This window comes from Drosophila mojavensis, unplaced genomic scaffold, assembly GCF_018153725.1.
Source record: "Drosophila mojavensis isolate 15081-1352.22 unplaced genomic scaffold, ASM1815372v1 contig_36, whole genome shotgun sequence".
NCBI lineage: Eukaryota > Metazoa > Arthropoda > Insecta > Diptera > Drosophilidae > Drosophila > Drosophila mojavensis.
Window position 1 is genome coordinate 6,472,911 of NW_025318858.1, and position 25,794 is coordinate 6,498,704.

Below are 25,794 nucleotides of genomic sequence, written 5' to 3' on the forward strand. Positions count from 1 at the left end.
CGGAACGGCACTCATATACTGTTAAGAATGATTCAACGAACACATCTCTCAGACGACATAAATGCTCTTCGAAATAAAGGAAGGGTTCCGTCATCCAGCAGTCTAGCCTCGCTGTCACCGTTCCTTGATGAGATTGGGCTGCTACGTGTCGATGGTCGTCTCAAAAACTCAACTTTAAATTTCGATAGTCGCCATCCAATTATTTTGCCCAAAGTTCATCCAGTAACTAGAGCCATCATAATGCATTTCCATCAGCGAAACTTGCACGCTGGTCCCCGAGCAGTGCTAGCGTTGGTTCGTTCCCAATATTGGCCAATTGGAGGTAGAAAAACTGTAGCCAGTGTAATTCAGAGATGCGTAATTTGCTTTCGTGCAAGGCCCCGACTCGTTGAACACATAATGGCAGATCTACCCAAGGATCGAGTCGACGGCTATCGGGTCTTTGGAGTGACTGGAGTCGACTTTTGCGGACCCTTCTTTTACAAGCCTGAGTCACGAAACAAGGCGCCTGTGAAATGCTACGTTTGTGTGTTTATTTGTTTTGCTACGAAGGCTATTTGGTTGGAGTTAGTCAAGGATTTAACTACCGCGGCATTTTTGCATGCACTTCAACGTTTCATATGCACCAGAGGAAGGCCAAGTCAAATCTGGTCGGATAACGCCACAAACTTTCTTGGTGCCCGCAATCAGCTTCAGGAGTTGAAGCGTCTATTTCTGTCAGACACCCACCAGAAGGCTGTGAAGGATTTCTGTTTGGCAGACTCAATCGAATGGCATTTCATCCCTCCACGATCACCTCACTTTGGTGGCTTGTGGGAGGCTGCAGTGAAGACAGCGAAGCATCATTTTTACCGATGTGTTGGGTCCTCCGTCCTAACTTACGATGAGCTTCGCACACTGGTTTGCAACATCGCTGCTGTCGTTAATTCACGCCCTTTAGTTTCGATTTCAGAGCACCCATCAGACATAGACGTGTTGACTCCTGCGCATTTCATCAACGGTGGCCCTCCTTCGTCCTTCAGTGAGCCAAACCTGACAGGGCTCAATTTTAATCGTTTGGATGCTTGGCAGCGCGTAAGCTATCTCCAGCAGGTGTTCTGGACTCGTTGGCGGGACGAATATCTCAACTTGTTACAACAGCGAGCGAAATGGAGAACTTCCAAACCTGGCTTGGCTGTTGGCAACATAGTTCTTGTGAAGGATGAGAATCTACCTTCACTTAAGTGGCCACTAGCCAGAATAATCGAACTTATCCCTGGAAGTGATGGCGTTGCACGGGTAGCCCTACTAAAAACTGAAGCTGGCGAGATAAGAAGAGCTACAAATAAGCTGTGCTTGCTGCCCCTTAAGGATTCTGTTGAAGACTAAGTCTTCAACGGGGGGAGGATGTTGGGCTCAGCAATCATCGCTTCATTGTAATTAAGAGCGGCAGTTCATAGAGTATGTTATCATGTAAGAGAATTTGTAACGGAGATCACGCTCTCCCTTTTGCGTTGTCTCTTTCACCCACGCACCGGCTCAGCTTAATCCGCCGGCTCGCGTACATTGTAGTTAGTATGCAATTAACTCTTGTTTAGAGCAGATGCAGTGTTAGATTGACTATTACAAACATAGTAGCGGACAGCACGACAGACTAGTCGCTTGCTCGCGTCTATCACATAAACTCTGTAAACTCTAATAATCGCTAATAAACTAATCACTAAGTAAATTCAATCGTTTAATAATTTAAAGCTATTCGAAAAATCTCGATAGCTCAACATATATCTTGACATATTTTTCAATTTTCGCTCAAATTTATTAATTTTTTATTTTATTTATATTATTTAGAAAGATTTTTAAATAATGCAAGCTAAACATTATTCAATCTTATCAATTTCATATCTGATCATCCATGTTGTCCACCTCACAGTTCTGCATATTATATTTTCTAACATTAGCAGCCTGCTTTTATTTAAATTATATTTCTTAATTCAATATTAATAATTATAATAATAATCTGAATAATAATATAATATAATATAATATAATAATAGTAAATCTGAATGCATTTCCCTTTCTACATTTCTCTCATCCTATTCCACTGTGCATGTATGGTTGCTTTTTCCTTGCCACCTTCTCATCGTGGCGAACAGGTTGCTTGCAGGAGCAACAAATTTGGTTTGGGGCCCTTAAAAATGAAAATGGGCTCAGTCGCTGGTGCTGCTGCTGCAGCCACGGCTTGTTGAGCGTCTGAAAAAACATCGCTGGCTCATTCCAGTGAATCAACTCCGCCCATTGCCCGGCACTTAGCTGACAATGAGCAGTGACAGCTCCGGGGACAATGACGGGTCGTGTCGGGTCGGTTTGGGCTTTGGATAATATGGGGGAGCGTACGTTCTTCGAGAGCCGCTTGCGGTTTCATCACAGACTCCGGCGGGCTGGCCGTCTGCACGTCTGCTGCATCTGTCGCATGCCGGAACTAAACAACAACTGTGACACCCGGGAGACCGAGGTGGAGAGAGAGAGAGAGAGAGAGAGAGAACGAGAGCCACCCCCACAGCTAAACGGATGCTGGACAAGCAGCCAGAGGCAGAGCTAGACCCCGGGCTCAGGCTCGGGTTCGATCCCGATAATGATGCGTACGCGTTGGCGATTATGATGGGTTTGATAGAGACGACAACTACTCGACTTGACATGCATGATTTAGTGCGTTGTTACAAACCGCCCCGACCTCATCCCCCCTATCCCCTCACCCCCGCCAACCACTCGAAGGCATTCCCCTCACACTCTCCGCTGTATTCCACTCGACTTTCGCTTCGTTTCCATTTCACAAATTGCGAATAAGTCGCCGTGTGCTCTGTTTGTGCCGTGTGACATTTCTCGCAAATTATGTTTTTGGCGAGGCTGGCGAGAGCCAACCTAATCCGATTATTGTCCAGCTGCACTTTGCTGCAGTTTTGTACTGCGGCCAGCATATGGCATAAACATGGACGGAACAGGCAGCCTCAGCAGCATTTGCGAGCATTGTCCTGGCCAGTATCCGGGGCTACACACACACGCCTCCTAATTGGATTTCGATGACTGCAAATTGGTGATAATTTCGATTTGCTTCCGTTCAGCGCACGTGATTCGAGGCAGTTCGCGAAATGTGAGCATCTGCGCAGCCTCGAATCCAGACTCTTTATGCCGGGTCGTGACTGGATGAACGTGGATTCAGATTGCGAGCAAAGCAATGGCAAAACATGTCGCAAACCCACAAAAATATGCCAGACTATGGACCATGGCAAAGGGAAACCCATTTGCAATAACTACGAAATAGCTTCTTAATATTTCTTAAAGCTAAGACGACAAATTCGAAACTCTAGGGAAAAGCTAATTTTAAATGTAATTTTGGCATATATTATCTACCAATAAATTTATCTATTAGATATACGATTAATGTAAAACAATAAATTAGGTATAATTTTAAATGTATAGCGCATACAGATAAATATACAGTCAATGAGAGTGCTAGATGGAAAGATAGACATATATGGAGGATAGATATATACTTATATATTTGTATAAGCGTACAAGATAAGTATAAGAAAATTTGATAAAAATTTTAAATGCATATTTTATATAGATAGATAGATCGATAGTTAATGAGAGAGATATAGAAATAAAGATAAATAGATACTTATATATTTGTATAAGGATAAATAGATAAATGTAAGATAATTTAATTAGAATTCTAGAGAGAGAGAGAAAGGAATAAAAATAAAGGATAAAGGATAGATATAGATAGAGAGCTAAATAGTCTGATGCCAATGATATGCTAAAAATTATTGATAAGTAGAGAGACAAATAAACAGATAGCAAGATGGGTTAATCCATAAACCTATATGAGTATGTAGGTAAATATACCCAAAAATTAATACACAGACTGATTGATGGATATGATATTAATAGCTGCTAGCTGATATGATAATAATAGATATTAATAGTACGTATTTATATACTGTAGTTGGCCAATTAATTTAGAGGGGACAGCGCTAAAGTTAACTATCGTTAACTATAGAACGATCCAAAGTTAACTCTGGTGCCAGAGATACTCAACTAGGATGATATTAGGAAAAGAAGAAGAATATTCAAGACGACTCGAAAAGCAAAGCGAAGACATTAGCATCAGAATTTTGTTAATAAGATAAAATGCAAATAAATCATTGGTAATGATTGATGGATGTAGTTCTTCATATGTACTGTACTTATTATATCGTTGTTTAGAAATTTGAAAATTATTATTACGAGGATCAACAGAAAAAGCCCAGATGAACATACATATTTAGACAACCCTATGTAATCCTATTATAATTTTATAAATCTGGAGTGCCCGACTAGCAGATATCCAGAGTTCATATTTCAATTTGCTTCTTTCTCTTACTGCTAGGGTATACAACTAATGCATAGATATTGATTATTGATTTCTTACAAAATTCCGCTTAGAATCAATATGTTTGTGTGTAACTCCACCTGCAATAAGAGCGAGCTAGAAACACAAGTACCCGAACCAGACTCACATTTCAGAGGGTGCAAAAAGCTCTGTTGAACGACTTTTGATGTTCGCGTTGAACGAACTGAGCTGTGGGCTGAACAAGTGAGAAACATCAAAAAGTGAGCAGATGGTCCGACTGCATATCGAATTCAAATGCTCTACGGCTCTGTCATTCAGGTCGTGTCATGCCTTAACTAAATGGGAATTGCGAGCACTGGCACTTGCTTACTTATTGCACAAATAATTACTGTATATATTTCATTTATTTAGAAGTTGGAGTTAATATAGAATTAAAAGTAACCCACCGAGTTCAGCGGCGTCATTAGACAGACAGACATGCCACAGACAGATCGAGGCCTATACATGTATATGAGCTCTCTTGGCAGAGCTTAGCCCAGGCTCAGCGTCAATTGAATTCCGCCCGTGAGTATGCAACACTTTCGCTTTGCCCTGCCACCATTTGGGGCTCATTACAGTGAATTGTGCCCACGGGGCGTTTCGTGTCAATTTATGCAACTCTCCTGCAATTTCCGGTATATTTAAGCAATTTCCAGCAGAACAGCCCTGGACATGGTCATGACTTAATGCATATGAATATGTGCGAGTGGTGCGAGTGATGCTGCATAGTGGGTGTGAGTATGTGCGGATGTGTGTGTGGGTGTGGGTGTGTGACGGAAATGCTCCCCTGGGCATGGGACCGACCAAACCTAGTCGTAGGAGTTGGGGCTCTGCCAGCGGCAAAGCTGCTCAGATTTAATGCCAAAAGCCAAGACTCTTAGTGTGGCCAATATCTGTGCAGAGTTGGCCAACAGCTTTTCAATTTTCCACCTAAATCAGAGTTTAGCGCCCCGCGGCGAACCCTTTGCTTCCACCCATTGATGGAAGACACACTCTCGGATGAGACGCAATAAAAATGATCCAAAAAAAAAAAAAGAGATTGCGTAAAACTGTCAAAACGTTTTAACGGCATTGGAAGCAGCACAATAAAAATGAAAATCAAAATGAAAATGAAAATTCACAAGCAGCCAAATGCAATTTATATGGCGGGTGGGTCTTCAAGTGCTCCTGGTCCTGCTGCTGCACCCAGGGGGACTGTTTGATTTACCGTCAACAGGAGATTAAAAAAAAAAAAAAAAAAACTGAACCCAAAAAGTGAATTAAGAATTTGTGTGGTGGAACGAAGCAACCAATCGGAGGGTGGTTTGTTGCCACAGCTCTGGCCGGGTGGGGCAAATTGAGTTGCAACACTTGGCAGGTTTTTATCTACGCACCACAATCGAACCAGCCACGCAGACAACCAGCCATTCGGGTGGTTTGCCCACCAAAAGCCCGACTCTGCCAACAACGTACTGACCAACCAGCAACGGCCAGGACTAGCAACAACTGTGTTTTGTATTGCTGCGCGTTGATAACAAGATTTGTTTTTCAAAATTATGGAGGGTCGGCACTTAATTACGCTGAAAAGCGCAACACAGCCACAGGCACAGCCACAGCCAGAGGCAGAGCCAGAGCCACAGGCAGAGCCACAGAAGCCACATCCCACATTCAGTGTCAGGCGGCAATTTAACTAAATTAATTTTAAAGCGTGCCCCGTTCTTCGATCTGTGAAAAGTGCCGGCAGAAGTCAAGAGTGTGTGTTTTGGCCCTTGCTTGATTTTGGCCAGATACGAGTATGGCCAACACAGGCAGACAGCCAGACAGAATAAGGGAGATCCTCTGCCTGATAGAGAGGGTAGCGACACACCCTCCTTAGACAAATGCGGCTGCCAGTCAGACAGTCAGAGAGTCAGAGAGACATGGATATTCCATTAAAGCAGCCAGCCGAATTGAACAATTTACACTTTATGATTTATTGTAATGAGCTTTTTATTTACGGCCGCTCGTTTCATTGTTGAAAAGTGTCTGCGCGTTGCCTGCTTGAAGCTTGTTTCAGAAAATTAAAAATTAATTAGGCATTTATCATTCCCTGTATACCCGTTTCGAGAATCGCTGGCAGATGGCTCGAGTTAGAGTTTTAGAAACGGGTGTGCATGCAATCCGAAAGAGGCTTCATCCCATCGATTCTGAGTGGAATTGGAAAGCAAAAATATATCTAATAAATATTCAACTTTGAATCAAACTTGCTTAACCCCCGACTGCAAGTGTGTCAGTGTCTTATTCTAAAGTGCCTTAAGCCACCCAAGTGAGTATCATTTAAAATATTTGAATTCACCTTAATTATACAATAATTAATATTATATTTTGTTTGTTTATATGGCTTAGAAAATTTTGGTTTACTGTTGTGTTTCACATTTTTCATTTACTTTTCTACTTAAATATAATCATATAATATTATTATTACATTGACTATTATAATTATATTTGTTAATTAGCCTCAGTATCAGCTTTAGTTACTAATCTAATCTAATCTAATCTGATCTAATCAATACGATCAATACGATCAGGTTTATCAACTACAATATTTGAAATGCGCAATTACACGACATTATAAACACTCAAAGAATGCGACTGCATTCGCAAGTGTGATTCTTAGAATATATATTAATTTATGGTATTTACCAGGGTATATAATGGAAATACCATGTTCAACCAAACGGCCTACAAAAAAGTATATTAACAATACAAGTAAGAACGTTGCAGTCGGGCGTTACCGACTGCGGAATACTCATTCACATCCCATCAACAATTTAGTATATAGTATATAGAATATAGTATATAGTATAAAAATTATATTTCTTCGTTTATTTTAAGCCTGAGTCTCTAAATAATGCATGAGTATATATTAATGTTTTTTTGATTTATGATAATTTTGATTTTTGTTATATTTTCGGATACCTGCCCCCAATCGAAGAGTTGTCTAACTGCGAGATAGGCGTCAAAGTAAATAGCATATATGTATGTGTATTTCCTGTTTACATTCAAACTTGAATAACTGAATAGATGAAAAATTTACGTATATCCACTTGAACATTTGACATTATGCTAACTAAAGGAGTATATGAGTGCTGTGCAATGCTGTTTATCCACTCGAGATCGAGTTTTCGAATATATTTCCGTGTGCATTTTCCCCTCAGATGCCTTGCTAGTTATAGTAGCTCGCAGGCGAATGCCATTTTATGTTTGCAGCTCGCCGTTGCCATGATGAGCTCCGATCCGATTAGCTCCAGATAGACGCAGTAGCCCGAGGGAAAGCGCATCGTGGAGTTTGGCTGGCTGTCGACGAAGTTGGAGAAGTTCATGGGATGCGGATCGTGATGCCAGTAGAAATAATTCAAGGAACTGCGCTCCACAACGCTGTCGGCCAGACTTCCTCGATGTCCGCCGCTCCAGAAGTAGGGATGGATGTCGGGATGAGCATAGCGCCCCAAATAGTCGGAGAGATATCGCATCTCTTCTGCAGACTTGACCGTCATCAGTCGAGCACTGGGATCCAGAGTCTCACAGGCGAAGCTGGCATGCAGCCAGTCGAGCTGCGAGTGAAGGGAAATTCAAGAGGGAGAAAGCGTCAGAGGGTCAGACGACTTACCTCGGCGGGCACACTGAAGATGCGACCCTTGTACGATATCTTATAGTACTCGTAGGTAGGCTGGAAGATACATTTGGTTAGGAGGAGTTCCACAATTTACAGGGTATACGCACAGCCTTGTTGGTGGAGAAAAAGTAGCAGTTGTCGCCGATTTCCACAAAGGGTGTCATACAACGGGCTGCTCGAACAGGGAAGCAAAGGCAATAACTGAATTCATAGACCGACTGAACTTACGTTTCCAGAACTCCAAGTAGAAGCAAGCATAGCTGGCCAATATGAGGAGCACAAGTATTACCAGCTCACAAGACTTGCCAAACATCATCATGTTCCATCCAGAGCTAAACTGCGAGGCGTATCGTAGGGCTCAACTGTTTTTATAGAGCTCGAAACCCAGCTAAATCCAGGTGAAAAACTGATTACACACTATATAAAATTTCAAAAGAAAAAGGTTTTATTAGAAGTGCTACAGATATCCCACAGCCCGAACCCAACACCAAGACCAGGCCTCAACACCTACTTGAAATGTTTACAAAATGAAAATGCAATGAATAGGTGCTCAATTTCCTATAAGTCTGAATTTGATCTGTGTGGAATGAGAAAGTAAACATGTACAAAAGTTTGGGTCGAATGCAGATATCTTCCGAAATCTGATCTTGATAGAGGATTTGATAGAGGATTTGTAGCCTATTTTGAACATTTTAGACCTAGGGATTTCAGATGTACTGTGTATATACAGTTGATCGATACGAAGATTTTGTAATTTACAGATTGTTGATACTACGCCCCCTTCGCCCCCAATTTGTACAACAGTTGCAAGTACTTGTGCTTGGAATGTACACACATTTTCAGTATATGATCACGCTCTGAAAGTTTCATTAAGATTGTATGTCTAGAAAAGAAATTATTCAACAAACAGCAAACTCGTATTGCGTATGGTACACACGAGTGTGCATGCCAAATTTCCGCTCTCTAGCTCTTATAACTTCTGAGATCGACGCACTCATATGGACGGACGGACGGACGGACAGACGGACAGGGCTATATCAACTCAGCTCGTCGCGCTGATCAAGAATATATATATTTTATGGGGTCTGCCACGCCTCCTTCTGCCCGTTACATACTTTTTCACAAAACCATTATACCCTGATTTCCCATTTTCAATGGGTTCAGGGTATAATAACAATATATGTATTAATAATAATTATATATTAATAATATAATTTTTCTGCTAATATAATTACAAGAATAATTGCATACATATGTATGCATAACAGAAACGTAGAATGATTTGTAAATCTAACAATATTATGATGGATCATTAGACCCAACTAGTGCCTGTTCATCCTCTTTTGCTTTCCTTTTTGAATTCTTTAATATTAATTTTACGGCTAATATAATTGCAAGAATAATTGCCACCGAAGGAATATAAAAATCGGGGTTTTTAAGGATCTTGCATAATTTCTGTTGCCGTGTCTCATATTCGCATATGTAGTACTCATAGAAGCCCAATGATCTGACCATGAAGAGCTCCGAATTGATCAGCTGTAGACTCAGAAAACTGCTGTCTTTTGGGCCTTCGCCTGGCAGCCATTTGCTGTAGTCGACTGACTCCTGCAACGCGTCCCATTTGAAAGGCTCTGGACTGTGGAAACTGTGGCCCGATGTGAAAAATCTACTTCCGTTCGCGTATCCCCGATCGATGATGTACTTCTGCAGATCATTCATTTGCGTCTCCGAGACAACAGACACGAGTTGTCCGCCGTTCGAACGACATTCCTGTCGGGCATCAAACCAATAGAATATCACTGATGCCTAGAATTATAGAGATCTTATTATCGTTGTTTTATACTGAGCTCTCTGAGAACCGCACATTGTCGCCCTCTCCTATGTAGTATGCGAAATTTCCCACTTTCTCAAATTCATACAGGCTCACGCACTGAACCAAACTTATTGTGCATAATATTAAGCACATACAAAGCTGAAATCCTTTGTTTTCCATAGCAAAGAGATAAATGAGCAAGCACCACTGATCAAAGAACATATAAAAACAGGACCAGACAGTTAGAGGTCTCGCAGCGCACTGTTTTTGTCGTGCATTACTTTCACAGCTTGAGCCTCAAGACTCAGTCTCTCCAAAGTTGGCTTATCTCTTATGTTGTATAATTGTTATAATATAAACAAAGCAACAAAGAGTCTTTCATGAGTATGATACCCTTACTTAAGTTGGGCATATGTTTATTTAACATACAACATACTACCCTGCCCTTGACTTCAATTGACGAGCGGAATGGCGAATTATTTATGGGTGTAGCATTGTCATGCTAGAACCGTACTGATTTGCTTTATTGCGTAAAATTTCGAGTCTAATTGACGATAATTTTCTGTTAATGTAATCATAACAACTGAACCAAAATAAGTCTGTTAAAAGTTGGCAGAAACTTGGAGCAGTCATCAATGCTTGGGGGCTGCATCCTGGCCATCGGTAGCCTGGCAGCGCGGAAAGACGCTACTCTCGTAGGTCGGCACCATGTACTTGATGTTGATGAAGGCGTTGGGTCCGCCGCAGTACTCGAGCAGCTTCAGGGTGTCCTCGATGACATCGCCGATGCGCTTGCTGCGGTCCGGGTCGACGCCCTCGCCCAGATTCACGTTGACATTCTTGTAGAGGTTGCACACGGCCAGCAGCTGACGATAGAAGGGAACCAGGGCTTGTCCCACGCAAGGACCTGGAAGGTATCGGAAATTACACTGAACGAACGAATCGAGTAAGGCGAATGGAGAACTAACCCAATCGAACCATCAGCTGCAGCACCTGGAGCGCCGAGATGATGATGCGTTTGTCCCGGGTCTGGAAGGCTCGTTTGAGGGGCAGTATTAGCTTCGGCAGCACTGGGAGCACTTTGTGCGGCTGTCTCATGATCAGATCGACGGCTGCATTGACCGCCAGCATACGAGTGTCGCTGTCAATGTCAGCCAGCCCGTCCAGAAAGATGGGCAAATAGTAGCAATAGTCGAGCTCCTCGGGCGTGCAGTGCCAGCGCAGAGGGCGGTCCTTGGTGGGATCCTGCTTATTGCTGCGTCCGGACAGAGCCACGGGGATATCGCCGCGCATGAAGTAGATCTTGAAGACAGTCTCCTTGACGGGCTGACGCTTAAATATATCAATTCTGCAATGGAAAACGAGCTGCTGTAGGCCGTAAGTCGATTCACAGTGGAACTCAACTCACTTGTTGGGCGGCTTGACCACTGTGCCCTTCTGCAAGGCCTGGTAGGTAAAGGCGGGCACCTCGCGCACGGCCTGGCAAGGGGAATAGATCAGGTGGAGCTACTCGGCATATCGCATGACTACCCTATACCTACCCGCTTGGAGCGCAAGTAGAGCAGCTCGCGGCAGATCCTGCCCGGCTCGTGAATGCGCTTGGCCCGCTCATGCAGGTCCGGGCACTTGTTGGGGTTCATCGTGGTTGTGTGTGTGTGCGTAGTGATTATGTAACTCTCTCGCACTGAAAGTATATATTTATTTTAAATAGAACAAGACGTTTTGAGACTGCGGCCAAAATATTGTTGATTGAATGGGCTATGCTGTGCGAATGCCGAGGATCTGTATACAAATAGTGTTGCCTCACAGCCTACTCGGCTGACGAACAGAAATGTTAGTCCAAAAATTACTCGAATAAATATACAAATATATTCACATCTATTTATATATATATATAATATGGCATTCGCTTATCAAGACGTCAGCAGGCAGCCAAAAGGCAGACACGTGGGCCAACTGGGTGGGAGGGAGTCAACACCTAAATGTCTCTAAAGAGTCATAAAGGGAAAGTGCAAACATTTGCGCACTTTATCATCTTTTCCATTTCCATGTTACGGTAACTGTAAATATTTTGTAACGCCACCAATTACGTCGTCAGCAGGAAAGACTCCACAGTCTCCCCACAGCCTCTCAGCTCTAAATCACCCATCCACCGAACCACTCGCCCACTTTACGTTCGCTTCTTTAAGCGCATTAACCTACATTGGTCTCTGCTGGGTGCGACAGAGACACGTGACTTGCCTCTATATCTGCCTTTTCTATCTACCCCCTCTCTCCATCCTCTTCCTCTCCCTCGCCAGCTGCCAGCTGCTTGGCTCTTAATTAATTAAAATTCAACATGCGAATTAGGTTTCATCTGTGAGCCGTGAGCTGCCTCCGCCTCCTCCTTGACGTTGACTTTTTTAATTACCCACGCACAGGTTTTCACTTTCATTCAACGTCGTTGCACGTCGCGATTTATCCGATTTTATAATACGGCACGACTCTCCGGCCACTGCAAGAGAATCGAGCTGGAAACGATTAGGATAATGGGCCAGGCAGAGGCATCCGAGATGCCAAGCTGGCGATATCACATTTTGTTGGCTTGTTAATTGTTCCAATTGAAGTGTTAATATGACGAGAATGTGGACTACATATAGATACAGAAGTTACACAGAGGCTAGGACAAGCTGGTTCGGCATGGGCTGTTAAATGACTGTTACTTAAATATGTATGAATGTTAGCGGCATATCTGTTAATATTTGCATGCGCTGTTAAGCGACTTTTATATTTTATTTGGGCAAAAAATTAAAAATATTTTCGTAATGTTTTTGAAAGTATTTAAATAAAGATCATATTACATGAAAATGAGCATAGACTTTCCTTCGATATAATTGATTCATTTCTGAATATAAACAAATTTAGTTTATTTCAATCGGAGTTTTCATTGAAGAGATATAACTTTTTGACTGTCTAAAATTAAGTACATATTTATTTAATAACACGTATAGAGTCAAATATGAAATAAACTTAAAAATATAATTTCAAAGCCTAAAAAAGTACAAAAAATGTATGCAATGGTATCATCAACCCGATGATATGATATGAAGTCCTTATTAGAATCAGCAGATGAATCGCTTTAGATTCATTTTTCTATACTTTCAATATAAGCTGAAGATTTTCTATAGAACTTTAGTGATATAATTTGTATATATATATTTTATAGAATAATAAATATTTATTTTGTATACGTTTTCCATCTTTGGCATATTTCGTATATTTTGTATATATAATTCTTAAGTATATAAATATTTTCAGTTGTTTACTTTACTTTTACTTTCAGTCGGATGAGAATCTAATAATCTTGAAATTTGAAGTATAACTAACCCTGCATGCCCAGCTCTTCATATGCATTCTCAGCATTACATAGCTTAGCACTAAAATGGACTCGGATGTGGCGTCAACTAGCCATACTCAATGTCACCTATCCGAGAATTATTCAATAATAATGTCAACATTTTACGGCTTTTAATCGACTATTTTCGTTGCGCGGCCAACGTAAAACAAAAGCAATCGCTCGGCGATTCTGTCTGGGACACATTTTAATGACAGGACAGACCACACGCTGTTAGGCTCGATGCAAACAAAAGGTATACTAAAAATCAGCCTGATCATAATTTATTGGCCAAAGTGGAAAGCATTTTCAGGGGTCCATCACAAAGGGGGACGCAGCTCAGAACAGATGGGGGAGTGGCTGGTTCAATGATGTCCTCTGGTTTGGGTCCGTTTGTCTAGCTGACACTTTCGTTAACAAAAAGTCAGAGCGATGACAATCAATGCTCTCTCTGTCCCTCTGTGAGTGTGTGTGAGTGAGTGTGTGTGTGTGTGTGTGTGTGAGTTGTTTTTGCATTGTTGCAGAGTGCAACTGGGGTTGGGTCCGGGTATAGGGTTCGTTGGCTGTCACACCTCTTGATGGCCATACGCCCGACTCTGTCTCCGTCTCTGACTCCGACTGTCGTCGGACATTGCTGCACTGCGGCACGTAAATCTAAACAGCCACTGACAGCTTTCAACTGACCTCCAGCTCCAGCTTCAGCTGGATCTCAGCTCTCCATTGCCCAACCACATCGTAAGCGCCTTTTTATGTAGCAATACGTCTGGTTTGAGGGCGGTAGCCAAATCGGTGGGCGGCTGTCACACATCTTGAGCGTTACACCAGCTCTGTATCTATATCTAACACACACACCCAGACACACACCCACACACACACACACATACACAGGCAGTCTATATATGTGTTTGTAAGGCTGTTTTGCATATAGCCGGGTTGTTTGTCTGAAATTGACATCGCTTGCTGCTGCTCCTGGGCCAACAACATCGTCAGCGTCATCGGACTGGACATCGCCATCAGTGGCCTTTGTTTTGTTTCGCCATCAACGTAACGTTGTCTGCTGAAGATTTTATGTATGCTCGCCTACATTTTGAGCGCTTTATTGTTTGCTAAAATTCTGGCAGTATCGAGTAATCGAACATCCTAACATCCATTCGAGTGTCCGGCTCTATCTGTGTAGGTGTTAATCTAATAACTGTCAAATGCAGCATGCGCCTCCTCCTCCACACACACACATACCCACACACACACAGCCAGCCAGTGGATACATATTGTTTAAATGGCTTTTGTATTACGAATAAATTGCTCTGCAAATTGATGTTTGAGCCTGAGAGCTGGTTTCGATGGGCTCCCAAATAGAAGCTGATACATATATAAATTGGCTTAGTTCTCTGTTAGGCCTGTATCCTTTCGGGGGATATCGGGGGATTTTTGTACACTATGGAGGCTATGCATGGAAACAATATTTATTTGAAATATATTTATAATATAGGAACTGGCAGATGCTCCAACTCAGGATTATAAAATCTAAGACATTTAACAGCTTTAAGAAAATATATTTTGTGTCAAAATTTCCATGCTCAACAAATTATTATAGTTAGATTTACAGATGTTTTTTTCTGGGCTTTAGACTGGTTCAAAATTCTGCTTTTTACTTCCGAAATTTTGGCAGAAATTTTAGTATATATTTTAAATTTTAATAATTCTAAAGGATATTTTGTACATTACATATATATATTTGTTTATATTTGAATCATAATAATAAAAATGACGGATATAATCTATATTTTCTGCATACTTGGCGATCTCCTCATACAATATATATAAATAAAATAAAACATGATTATTTAAGGTAATACAATTATTATTATTATTATTTAGCAGGTTTTTGATCTTCATATAGTGTAATAATAATTATAATAATTATATTTATATTTTCACACCAATTCTATTATTCTACTATTTTAATCCTTATATATCTATCGACATATCGCACATGTTTTAGTACACTGTCAATTTGTTTATTTGGCTTCTGCGAGACGACAAAATGGAGAGCGAAATATCCAAACATTTTCTGCATCACTAAATGGCCATAAAATGTATATAGAGACATTCATGCAACAAACTGTCCCGCAGACAGCAGCTGAGCCGGAGGCGGGCGCGGAGACGGGGCCGGAGTCACAGACGGGAACGGGGCATGGTAAATCAAGCATGAAAACGGCAAAAATAACGCTGCGAATATTCGCCAAAATGCAGAAAAAAGCCAAAACAGAGCATTCAAGAGAGAGAGGAGAGAGAGAGAGTGAAATAGTATTAGTGTGGGGCATAAGCAGTTTGGATGTCGCTAGCATTTTTATGAGTCGTAAATCGAAGCGATAAAATCACACGACCAAAACAGAGACCAGAGCCGCGTTCTTGGCCTGGACTGGCCCCGGCAGCCGTCTGTCCAGCTGCTCGTCTCATAAGTCACACGATAAATTTTGCAACATTGCGCTAATGACAACGCCGGAGAATGGCAGAGACTGACGGAGAATGGCGAAGGAGGAGTCGCTGCTGGCAGCCGTTGCAAGTCCGAATCCGAATCCAAATCGGCGCCATTTTGCAACTACAAACGGCGGAAGTTCATTATTGTCGGTGATTAATGACAAAACAGACGAACGGCAGAACAACAAGACAAGGATGGCATGGGATGCAAAGCATTGGGAAGGGACGCAAAGAGATGCTGCGGATGCTGCTGTACATAAGTTAGACTCGACTTGCTTGCTGTTGGCAGCTCAGCCAAAGCCGCTCGCTTCCTCTATGACATTTATGGGCTTACTACTTCCGGCTGAGCAATAAAAGAAGAAGAAGAGGAGGAGGAGAAGGAGGAGGAGACGCACAGCGACTAGCTGTTGACATGCCCGAATGTCATTGAGCGAGTGCGTTGCATTGCCTCAGCAGTGTCTGTGGCAGAATGATTAGCGCGCTGATTTGGCCAAACGATTGAGTGCGAATCGCAGCGAGGCTGCAAGGACTCGCTGCCAACTTTGTCCTTGGCTCTGACGCCTCAGCTATGCGAAGCTAAGCGCTATTGACAACGGCACGCACAATGCGCAAGGAACAAGGCACAGGGCACACCGGCACGGATGACGAGGAGCGCACGACACGATGGTGGAACGACAAGTGAAATTAATTTCAAACAATGCAGCAAACAGGGAAGACAACAGCGAGCAGCATACACGACAGTTGAGCAAATTAAATAAAAATTCCAGCACGAACAAGTCACAACAACACAGACAGGCAAGAGTTGGATGGGGATAGAGAGAGAGATAGAGAGAGAGAGAGAGAGAGAGAGAGAGAGGGAGAGCAGCAGCCACATCTGGAGCTGTGCTGAAGCTGGAGCTGGAGTTGGAGTTGGAGCTGGAGCTAGTGCCCAGAAGTTTATTATCATATGGCGCGCATAACGTCTAACTGGCGGTACGTGCCAGCGAGGAATGCAAATAGCTAGCCGAAAAAGCTGTTAGGAGCCAAAAGCAACCAACTTGTCGAAAATGATTTCATTTTAATTATGCCAAAGGGCAGAGCAGCGTGCTCAGCCTAACCGAACTCAACTGAATGGTGTTGCCAGCCTAGCCTATTTCAGGCTTGATCTAGCATATTTTAAAGTGGACTAGCCTTGTGAATGACTATTCCATTGTGAATAGCCCAAAGGCATAAATTTTACATATTTGCAAATCTTACAAGTTATCTAGTGCCATATACCTGGCATCGATTTTTATTTAATAAGCTAATTATTTTTTGCGGTATACAAATATCGAAACTTGTCATCTTTTGTATGTTTTGTGTGCTTGTTACTTCATCCAACAGAACTGACGAAATTGTAAAAAAAAGATCAGCAAATGAATAAATATCATTAAGAAGAAAAACAATCTAGATAGAAAAGGCAATTTGAAAACATTTTAGCTACATTTCGTATGATTTCTTACACTATTTCAGCTAGCTTGCTATTCCAGCATTTATTTTGCTCTTTCAGAGCTCTAAGACGAAACTGAAACGAGCTCAGCTGAACTGAACTAAACTGAACTGAACTGAACTAAACGGAACGGAACTGAAGCTTACGGCGCCGAATTATGCTACAGTACGTGTCGAAATGTGTCGCCATTTGGCGTAGTGCAAATGAAATCACGTCGCAGCCAGCAGGTGGTGTTGGTACAAACACACACACACACACACACACACACAGAGCCGCCTCCAGCCTTAAGCCACCCACAACTTGAGTCGTCATTATCAATTTGAGTTAATTGCCGTCGCCGTCGGGAGTTGAAACCTACAAATTTCCTGTTACTTTGCCTGGCAGCCAGCACTCGTGAGTTGGCCGATAGTTTGTCGTGAGTTGCTCGTGAGTTGTTACTGTTTTGTGAAAAGTGAAGAGTGAGTACTTAAAAGCATTTAGTCAACATTTATTTGTATTACATACCACACTGCAGAGGAGCAGCAGGAGTCGCACTGTGGAATTATTAAATTAGACACGTGCTTCATTATGCCATAAGTAATTTTAAGCAACACCTGCGGCAGGTGCAAACGTTCAGACAGCTCGAATTACAAGCGTGGCGGCACATCGTTAATCAGTTTTTGTACGGATATTATACGCAGACGGTTATAATCATCGATGACACTTTCGATAATATGGCTATGCACTAGATCGATCACTGTTTTTCGATTTTCGGGTGTATCACTGATAATAGACTCAATGTGCTACGACTTAGAGCTGGGAAACCATCGATGGACGGCTCCCATCGAAAATTTTTTCCTTTAAAATTTTAAACTTTTTTTTGTATAAAAGTCGTACTTTTCATAAAAGAAATAAATGTAAAAAATGCTCTTGTAATTTCATACTTTTCCTTGTACATATTTACAGAATAAGAATAAAGAATATAGACAAATATAGAGAAAATATAAAAGTTTAATTCATTAAATTTTCATTTCCAAAACATAGCACAAATTCAACATAACGATTTTAAAGATAACTTAAATATAAAAGAGATCCATTTTCTTTCTTATCGACAAATTAAAAAATAAAAATATAACAAATTAATAAAGTTATAGTAAATATTCAATATTTACAAAAATAAGATAATACTAAAATATTAGTCTCGTTGTTTTCAGGGAACAGCCATTCATTTTTGTTAAAAAAAATCAATTGATTGACATTTTTTTCTTTCAAAGACGCCCGGCGCTCAGAAATCAATTCACCCGCCTTGCTAAAAATGCGCTCACTTTCCACAGAGCTAGCTGGAATAGCTAAGTATTTAATAGCACAACAGCTGAGTGCATTTAATTGGTGTTCGTTAATCGGAAACAAAACGGACCATTTTATAAATTACCTTCCAAAATTGTAGCGGATCGATGTCATGAGGTGAATGGAGCAGTTGTTTCAACGTGGTCTCTTACCACGTCTTAAGTGTTCCATCATATTGGAAGTGTTGCCGCTCGTGCGGTACTCTTTTCCGCAAAGACGGCATTTGGCAAGCATGTTCATCAGTTTCTCAAAATGTGACCAAACTTCTGATGTGATTTTTTTCGTTTCATGCTGGGCTCATTGGATTCAGTCAATGCATTTGAAGATGCAATTGTAGTGGAGGCATTGCAGGTTTTATCTAAAATGTGAAAAATACGTTCAAGCTGGAACGACAAACTTGTCCATGTTGAAGAGGAACTACCAATGTTTAACAATGTCCGTATGCTATGCTTGTCAACTATTTATAAAATTTCCAAAAATAGATCAAGCACGCAAAAAATAAATATTATTTTGTTACAAAAGAAAATTTCACTACTTACGTGTGTTTGATTTGTTACTCAAAGCGGCGATATATCGATATCGACAAAAGTTCATCGATATATCATAAAAATTAAAGTCCATCGATATAATCGATGGTTGCATCGATGGTTTCCCAGCTCTACTACGACTGCTAAAAGACGTTCGTTCACTCAATCGAGGAGCGTACACCATATCGGTCGATCTGCTGCTCTATATTGCTTGACTTTAGTAATCTTTTCACGCTAGCCCTGATATGATATTGGCTAGTACAAGTATAGAATGTCGAAGCGTATGTTCAGTTTTCGGCTACCTGCACAAACTATTTAACCAGTTATCTATCAATATATGGCCTCTACTGGCAATCACACTTGTGTATATATACACAACACACATACATACAGTACCGAGCAACATTTGTAATATTTGGTGTAAAACCCTTATTAGCAATAAGTTTGTTGACTCATTTTGGCATGCTCTCAGCCAAACTTTGAATCATTTCTTTCGGAATTCGACTCCACTCCGCTTCTACGCGCTCCCATAAGCTGTCTATGTTCGTTAGGGCTGCATCATACTGTCCCAGCCGTCTTTTCACTATTGATCACAGATTTTCAATAGGAGTGAAGTCGAGATAGGATTTATATATAGACTCTATATGTATGGAGCGAACATTAGCTTCAAATTCTGCTTTCTAATCCATTCCTTAATAATCTTCATAGTATGTTTTGGATCGCAATCTTGTTGAAAACCCTTTCTCTTTGGGGACACGAACAGTTATCAATGAAATTGGGAAGATGGGCTTAAAGAATATTCATATAATCCTTTTTCCGCATTATACCTTGTACTCTATGTAGAGGATCAACGATCCACCAAGTAAGGCATCGCCAAACCATAATGCTACCGCAGCCATGTTTGACAATTTCCTTTACATGATGTCGTTGCAGGCTCGTGTATATCATCCTTATCAACCTTACATATTAGAGCTAGAGTTCCTAAATATTATATATAGATTCTTGAGGATTTTATACATTTTCATATACATATTTTCAATAGGTTCAAGGTATAAAAGTTATCGGTGTGCATGTGCTGATTCTTGAGTAGGCATAAAGATTATTGACATATCACTTCCTCCAGAGGCTCTTTTTATTGACATAATATACTTTATCGCACCAATTTAATTAAGGTGTCGTCATTTTTAAAAATAGGTAAAATAACTCTATCGTTGTGGCTCGACTACCAAATATAATATAAACTATAATATGAGTAATTTATTCAAACGCTAGAATTAAGAGAGAAGAAGAAGTTGAGCACTATTAATTCGAACTGCGTAAGCTTACCTTTATCTCAAAAGAAAAGCAAAACAAAAGCAACCTATGTAACCGAATCACTATCGAGTTATAGTATGCGAATAATATAGCAATACAGCATGCAAAAATTTTAAAATTACTGCAGATCAGTGAATGTTTAGCAACGATGGTAAGTGGTAAGCCTATTTGCAACGAAATCAAAGTATTGATTGGAGATTATTTTTAATTTGGGACGACACTTACGGAGATCTAGATCGTCTAGATCGTCTGTGAATGGGATGATAAAAATTAGAAAACAAAAAAATAGTTAAAACAAGTAAGAACGTTGCAGTCGGGCGATACCGATTGCAGGATACTCATTCACAGCCCAAACGCTGTCAACCAGAGTATATAGTGCCATTTTCCAGTCTAGTGCGCAACAAAAAACAGGGCATGATCCCAAAAAAAAAAAAAAAATTGGAAAATCATCGATAGCTATTGATGATCATTGCATCATTGCATTCAAATTACATACATGTATAATTTATACAATTTTGATTTTTATTATATATTTATATCCATATATTGGATACCGGCTTCAAGCTAGCAGCAGATCAGCGTGATTTTCCTATACATGTGCACACACTCATCCTCTATTCTATGCGTACAGACAGAAGCGCGCCGTTTCTCACATTCTTAGAATTTCGATTGATTTCTGGACTTTCTAGCCGTTACTGTAGTTTTGTCTGATTACGCTCTCTTTTTAAGCTATTATATTTTAGCAACTGGCCGATCAAGCAAAGCAGAGGCGCGGGTGCTAAGGACGATGCAAGTTATGTTGGAGTTGGGGAGGTTCGAAACCTCTTCTATGTTATTTTTATACCCTGAATCCATTTTCAATGGGAGATCAGGGCATAATGGTTTTGTTAAAAGTATGTAACAGGCAGAAGGAGGCGTGGCAGATCCCACAAAGTATATATATTCTTGATCAGGGCGACGAGCTGAGTCGATTTGGCCCTGTATACCCTGTAGGGTATAAAAAGTATAAAGTATTCCTGAAGAGATAAGAGTTACTGAGTTTGATAGCATTTCGTGGAAGATTGTTACGTTCAGTCATAGTTAGACGGCTGCAGTGCGATAGTTGCTATGGATTTCAGAATCAAAGGATTTCAGCACTGTATGTGCTTAATATTATGTACAATATATTTAGTTCAGTGCGTGAGCCTATATGAATTTGAGAAAGTGGGAAATTTCGCATACTACATAGGAGAGGGCGACAATGTGCGGTTCTCAGAGAGCTCAGTATAAAACAACGATAATAAGATCTCTATAATTTTAGGCATCAGTGATATTCTATTGGTTTGATGCTCGCCAGGAATGTCGTTCGAACGGCGGACAACTCGTGTCTGTTGTCTCGGAGACGCAAATGAATGATCTGCAGAAGTACATCATCGATCGGAGATACGCGAACGGAAGTAGATTTTTCACATCGGGCCACAGTTTCCACAGTCCAGAGCCTTTCAAATGGGACGCGTTGCAGGAGTCGGTCGACTACAGCAAATGGCTGCCAGGCGAAGGCCCAAAAGACAGCAGTTTTCTGAGTCTACAGCTGATCGATTCGCAGCTCTTCATGGTCACATCATTGGGCTTCTATGAGTACTACATATGCGAATATGAGACACGGCAACAGAAATTATGCAAGATCCTTAAAACCCCCGATTTTTATATTCCTTCGGTGGCAATTATTCTTGCAATTATATTAGCCTTAAAATTAATATTAAAGAATTCAAAAAGAAAAGCAAAAGAGGATGAACAGGCACTAGTTGGGTCTAATGATCCATCATAATATTGGTAGATTTACAAACAGAGCTCGCAAATGAGAGTTGACCGAGTGACACTCGGTGACCGAGTTCAAATCCCGCGGAAAACTCTTTTTTGGAAATTACAAATTTTTGTTATTTTAGCTTCTTTTATATCTTTTAAATTTTATAAAAATGTTTCTTTCCGTATGATGAATACCTATTAAGCAGGGACCGCAAATATGAGCATTTAAAAAAAAATGAGAGTCAAAAGAACTACCAAGAAGAGAGAGGAAATCACACATAAGGATTTCTTTTATGGCGAATTCAAAAAAAGGATAAACTTTTATTTGTAATTTTTTATTAAAAAACAAATAAGAAGGCTCCAGTCGAGACTGCTCGACTAGGAGATACCCTGAACCCTCTAAGCTGATATTCTAATCATTCTGCACTTCTTTTATGCACACATACATACACATGCATCGACACGCACGCATAAGCCCGTGCTCTGCTAACTGCGCAGTAAGCAGCGACTGCGCTTGGGCTGCGCTGCAGTGTGGGCAATATTATGAGAATTTATTTGTTGAATAAATTCTTTTGTAGACATACGATCTTAATGAAACTTTCAGAGCGCACTTATATGGTAAATATGTGGTAAATATGTGTACATTCCAAAGCACAAGTCTCTAGTATTTGAAATGCGTTTTTTACAAATTGGGGGAAAAGGGGGCGTGGTATCCAAAATCTGTAAATTACAAAATCTTTGTATCGATTAACTTTATATACAACGCAAATTTGAAGACTCCAGATCCAAAAGTGTTCAAATTAGGCTAAAAAAACAAAATCAAATTTTCGATTATTCTCGATAAAAAGTTATCGGATGATTTATCGAAAAAATAAAGCAAACTCGTACTGCGTATGGTACACACGAGTATGCATGCCAAATTTCAGCTTTCTAGCTCTTATAACTTCTGAGATCGACGCACTCATACGGACGGACGGACGGACAGATGGACAGGGCTATATCGACTCAGCTCGTCGCGGTGATCAAGAATATATATACTTTGTGGGGTCTGCCACGCCTCCTTCTGCCCGTTACATACTTTTTCACAAAACCATTATACCCTGATTTCCCATTTTCAATGGGTTCAGGGTATAATTATTTTTGATTTTTATCATAAAAATCAATTTTAATACTTAAATATAATTTTTTTTTTAATCTATCAAAAAATAATAATTATTTTTTAATTTTTTGCTATACAAATTATAATTGTTACGGTCCCTGCTATTAGGCTTATTTATATGTAGAAATACATATGTAAATATATGGCTAACGCATATAAATGCAGCGATCCGGGCACTATAAATGCCGATTGCCACGTCCCTAGTGGCCTCATTTTTGGCCAGTCCTTAGAACGAGCAACCGGTAACCTAAATGCAATTTGAATTCTTACGCTCAAAAAATGTAAAAATGACAGGGTATTTTTCGACATGCCACGCACCTAAAGAGGCGTTATTTTTGGGGCATCGATAGAGGAGGTTACCAGTAACTCAACTATCCAAATTTGAAGCTTTTAGCTCTTAAACTGTAGGAGATATAAACTTTTGCGGTTTGCCATGCCCCCTATGGGCGGAAATATATCTACCGTAGCTCGTGATCTTGTGTGGCTGGCACGAACCTACACACCAAATTTCATCTTTCTAGCTCTTCAACTAACATGATTTCTGGTATATCGGAAAATGCATTTTCCGATTTGCCACGCCCATAGTAATATAGTACCTTATACTGTAGGCTATTAATGCCTTGGGCCTAAATATGATAAGTTCATAATTTTTCTGATTTCTATCCAATATTATATTTATACAATAAAAAATATTACTTACTTTTAGTAAGTTTCCTTTGATTATTTTTAATCTAGCCTGCTATTCGAGCAATTATTTTTAAATATTAGCCTGTTTTAGTCTATCCCCCTAGCTTCGCCCCTGAATCTTCTTATCTCTGGTATATGTGTGTGAAATAAAACAAACGAGAATGCTGTGGGAAGGGCGTACGTCAGTGCATAACGGTGGGCTCATTGCTGAGCAGCTGCTCGCAGATGTCGACGGCTCGAGTGTAGCAGGACTCGGTGGACATGAAGAGCTCGCCAGCCTGGAGCGTGAGCAGTACGCAATTGCGACCCATGCCCGAGGAGGGCTCGCCCGCCAGCCAGTTGGTGTAGTTGATGCTGCGGGCCCGTCCGAAGTAGTTCCAATAGAATTGCAGGTCTCCGGGCCAGCGATGGCCGGCGCTCCAGAAGCGGGTGCCATTCTGGTAGCCACTCGCATAGAGGTGGTCGGCCAGGACGCGCATCTCGGCATCGCTGTCGAGGCAAACGCGTGACGTACGCTTGTCCTGGTAGCAGAAGTTGCTGAACGAGCTGGCCTGAGGGGCAGCAGACTCAGTTAGCTAGAGCTAGAGCGAGCATCTGCAGCTACTCACCAGCGGCTCCTCGTCGGCTATGAAGTAGCAGTAGTCGTTCTGCACCTTCTCGTAGGGCACCTTGCAGCGCATTCCATGCGCCAGCTGCAGTCCCACTAGCATTCCAATGCTCAGCCAGAGAGCCGTCCATCGGCCTCCCAATCTATACCATCTATTTGGCATTGCGGTCTAAAGTGAACTGTAGGCCAACTACCGGGCCTGATAACACAGAGACAGCGCTATCTCTTTCTCACTTATGAGCTGTCTCTCTCTCTCTCTCTCTCACTTATTCTCTCTTTCTCTAATCAATCTATTTGGCATTGCGGTCTAACACTAAGTAGCACTCATTTGCTCTCTCTCGTTCACTCATTCTCTCTTCCTCTATCACATATATTATTTTGTGATATTCCAACTGGAATTTCGTACGACCCACTCGAGTTGATACAGAATGTTAAACATGAGCAAATTGTCATTGTATTAAAAAAAATCAGAACATTGCTAGCGGGTATTACCGACTCCAGAATACTCATTCAAATCTCTTCCAGATCAATTTACCAACTTGCCATACCCTTAATTGGGGGTGCCAACAGTGTAGTCGCTCCTACCTCTAAAACTGTACAAAATATGGTCTTTTCTTGATTTGCCATGACCCCGATGGGCAGCTATATAGCTGACATATCGTTCTGATCTTGGTTTCTCAAAGTGAGTAAATACTTCACATTTCAACTAAAATGGTTTCTGAGATATCGTTTCCGATTTGCCACAGCCCTAGTAGGCGTTTCAGGCATATCAATTTAGAAATTCTAGGATATACACGAGTACATGATTCTAAATATCACGCATTAATACAGACGGACAATAATACGAAGATTTCACAAAACCAATATACTCGATTTTTTTTTTTTTTTTGAATCGGTATACAAGATACAAGCAAAAATGGCCATAAAGCCGCAGCCCAGTTAATTATATGCAGCCCAGTAAATATATATACCCTGCAAATACAAAAAAAAATAAAAAATTTGTAAGAGTTAAATTATTCCTAAAAATGAAGGAACTTTACTTGGGCTTCTCTCTGTAATTTACTCTCAGTATGGTATATTTACAAAAATGATAAAATCTAAAAATATTGATTTCTAATTTACATGGTAAATTATTAATGAACTTTTAGGAAATAAGGAGTATGTATAATTTCATAGAATTTATATACAATTTATAAGCAATATATTTAA

The 25,794-nt window shown here is 40.8% G+C and overlaps 6 protein-coding genes and 2 long non-coding RNA genes across 9 annotated transcripts; 3 read left to right on the top strand and 5 right to left on the bottom strand.

Annotated features, from left to right (window-relative positions):
• The first annotated feature begins 399 nt into the window (after positions 1-399).
• Positions 400-1,368, top strand: LOC122757292. Its single transcript, XM_044009076.1, has one exon. It carries the CDS (start codon positions 400-402, stop codon positions 1,366-1,368), a length of 969 nt encoding a protein of 322 aa, XP_043865011.1.
• Positions 1,369-7,394: 6,026 nt separating this feature from the next.
• Positions 7,395-8,914, bottom strand: LOC6576153. Its single transcript, XM_015165019.3, has 4 exons — positions 8,274-8,914; positions 8,153-8,217; positions 8,040-8,099; positions 7,395-7,983 (listed from the first exon to the last, which is right to left on the bottom strand). The coding sequence occupies exons 1-4, from the start codon at positions 8,362-8,364 to the stop codon at positions 7,600-7,602; spliced, it is 600 nt and encodes a 199-aa protein (XP_015020505.2). The 5' UTR covers positions 8,365-8,914; the 3' UTR covers positions 7,395-7,599.
• Positions 8,915-9,240: 326 nt separating this feature from the next.
• LOC26528130 lies at positions 9,241-10,125 on the bottom strand. Its single transcript, XM_015165020.3, has 2 exons — positions 9,910-10,125; positions 9,241-9,851 (listed from the first exon to the last, which is right to left on the bottom strand). Exons 1-2 carry the CDS (start codon positions 10,078-10,080, stop codon positions 9,345-9,347), a joined length of 678 nt encoding a protein of 225 aa, XP_015020506.1. The 5' UTR covers positions 10,081-10,125; the 3' UTR covers positions 9,241-9,344.
• A 209-nt stretch (positions 10,126-10,334) lies between these two features.
• On the bottom strand, positions 10,335-11,647 carry LOC6576154 (parkin coregulated gene protein homolog). Its single transcript, XM_002002117.4, has 4 exons — positions 11,400-11,647; positions 11,267-11,337; positions 10,827-11,206; positions 10,335-10,765 (listed from the first exon to the last, which is right to left on the bottom strand). The coding sequence occupies exons 1-4, from the start codon at positions 11,496-11,498 to the stop codon at positions 10,491-10,493; spliced, it is 825 nt and encodes a 274-aa protein (XP_002002153.1). The 5' UTR covers positions 11,499-11,647; the 3' UTR covers positions 10,335-10,490.
• Positions 11,648-14,825: 3,178 nt separating this feature from the next.
• On the top strand, positions 14,826-17,752 carry LOC122757245. The gene is made up of 3 exons (XR_006357201.1): positions 14,826-15,080; positions 15,234-17,638; positions 17,695-17,752. It is a non-coding gene; the product is annotated as an uncharacterized LOC122757245 (long non-coding RNA).
• Positions 17,753-18,152: 400 nt separating this feature from the next.
• LOC122757244 lies at positions 18,153-19,073 on the bottom strand. Of its 2 annotated transcripts, XR_006357200.1 has the most exons (3): positions 19,046-19,073; positions 18,592-18,963; positions 18,153-18,531 (listed from the first exon to the last, which is right to left on the bottom strand). It is a non-coding gene; the product is annotated as an uncharacterized LOC122757244 (long non-coding RNA). The 2 variants fall into 2 exon arrangements; XR_006357199.1 differs by lacking the exon at positions 19,046-19,073 and having other exon boundaries at positions 18,592-19,033.
• Positions 19,074-21,439: 2,366 nt separating this feature from the next.
• On the top strand, positions 21,440-22,358 carry LOC26528646. The gene is made up of 2 exons (XM_015165022.3): positions 21,440-21,589; positions 21,648-22,358. Exons 1-2 carry the CDS (start codon positions 21,455-21,457, stop codon positions 22,152-22,154), a joined length of 642 nt encoding a protein of 213 aa, XP_015020508.1. The 5' UTR covers positions 21,440-21,454; the 3' UTR covers positions 22,155-22,358.
• A 1,711-nt stretch (positions 22,359-24,069) lies between these two features.
• LOC6576155 lies at positions 24,070-24,778 on the bottom strand. Its single transcript, XM_002002118.4, has 2 exons — positions 24,587-24,778; positions 24,070-24,529 (listed from the first exon to the last, which is right to left on the bottom strand). Exons 1-2 carry the CDS (start codon positions 24,746-24,748, stop codon positions 24,161-24,163), a joined length of 531 nt encoding a protein of 176 aa, XP_002002154.1. The 5' UTR covers positions 24,749-24,778; the 3' UTR covers positions 24,070-24,160.
• Positions 24,779-25,794: the final 1,016 nt, after the last annotated feature.

Coding starts and splice junctions, on each gene's coding strand:
- LOC122757292 (XM_044009076.1), top strand. CDS start 400: ATGGCAGATCTACCCAAGGATCGAGTCGACGGCTATCGGGTCTTTGGA.
- LOC6576153 (XM_015165019.3), bottom strand. CDS start 8,364: ATGATGATGTTTGGCAAGTCTTGTGAGCTGGTAATACTTGTGCTCCTC. Junction 8,100..8,152: donor TTTTCTCCACCAACAAGGCT/GTGCGTATACCC, acceptor TGTATCTTCCAG/CCTACCTACGAGTACTATAA. Junction 7,984..8,039: donor TCTTCAGTGTGCCCGCCGAG/GTAAGTCGTCTG, acceptor CTTCACTCGCAG/CTCGACTGGCTGCATGCCAG.
- LOC26528130 (XM_015165020.3), bottom strand. CDS start 10,080: ATGTTCTTTGATCAGTGGTGCTTGCTCATTTATCTCTTTGCTATGGAA. Junction 9,852..9,909: donor ACATAGGAGAGGGCGACAAT/GTGCGGTTCTCA, acceptor CTATAATTCTAG/GCATCAGTGATATTCTATTG.
- LOC6576154 (XM_002002117.4), bottom strand. CDS start 11,498: ATGAACCCCAACAAGTGCCCGGACCTGCATGAGCGGGCCAAGCGCATT. Junction 11,338..11,399: donor TCTACTTGCGCTCCAAGCGG/GTAGGTATAGGG, acceptor TCCCCTTGCCAG/GCCGTGCGCGAGGTGCCCGC. Junction 10,766..10,826: donor GCAGCTGATGGTTCGATTGG/GTTAGTTCTCCA, acceptor GATACCTTCCAG/GTCCTTGCGTGGGACAAGCC.
- LOC26528646 (XM_015165022.3), top strand. CDS start 21,455: ATGGATTTCAGAATCAAAGGATTTCAGCACTGTATGTGCTTAATATTA. Junction 21,590..21,647: donor ACATAGGAGAGGGCGACAAT/GTGCGGTTCTCA, acceptor CTATAATTTTAG/GCATCAGTGATATTCTATTG.
- LOC6576155 (XM_002002118.4), bottom strand. CDS start 24,748: ATGCCAAATAGATGGTATAGATTGGGAGGCCGATGGACGGCTCTCTGG. Junction 24,530..24,586: donor TAGCCGACGAGGAGCCGCTG/GTGAGTAGCTGC, acceptor GCTGCCCCTCAG/GCCAGCTCGTTCAGCAACTT.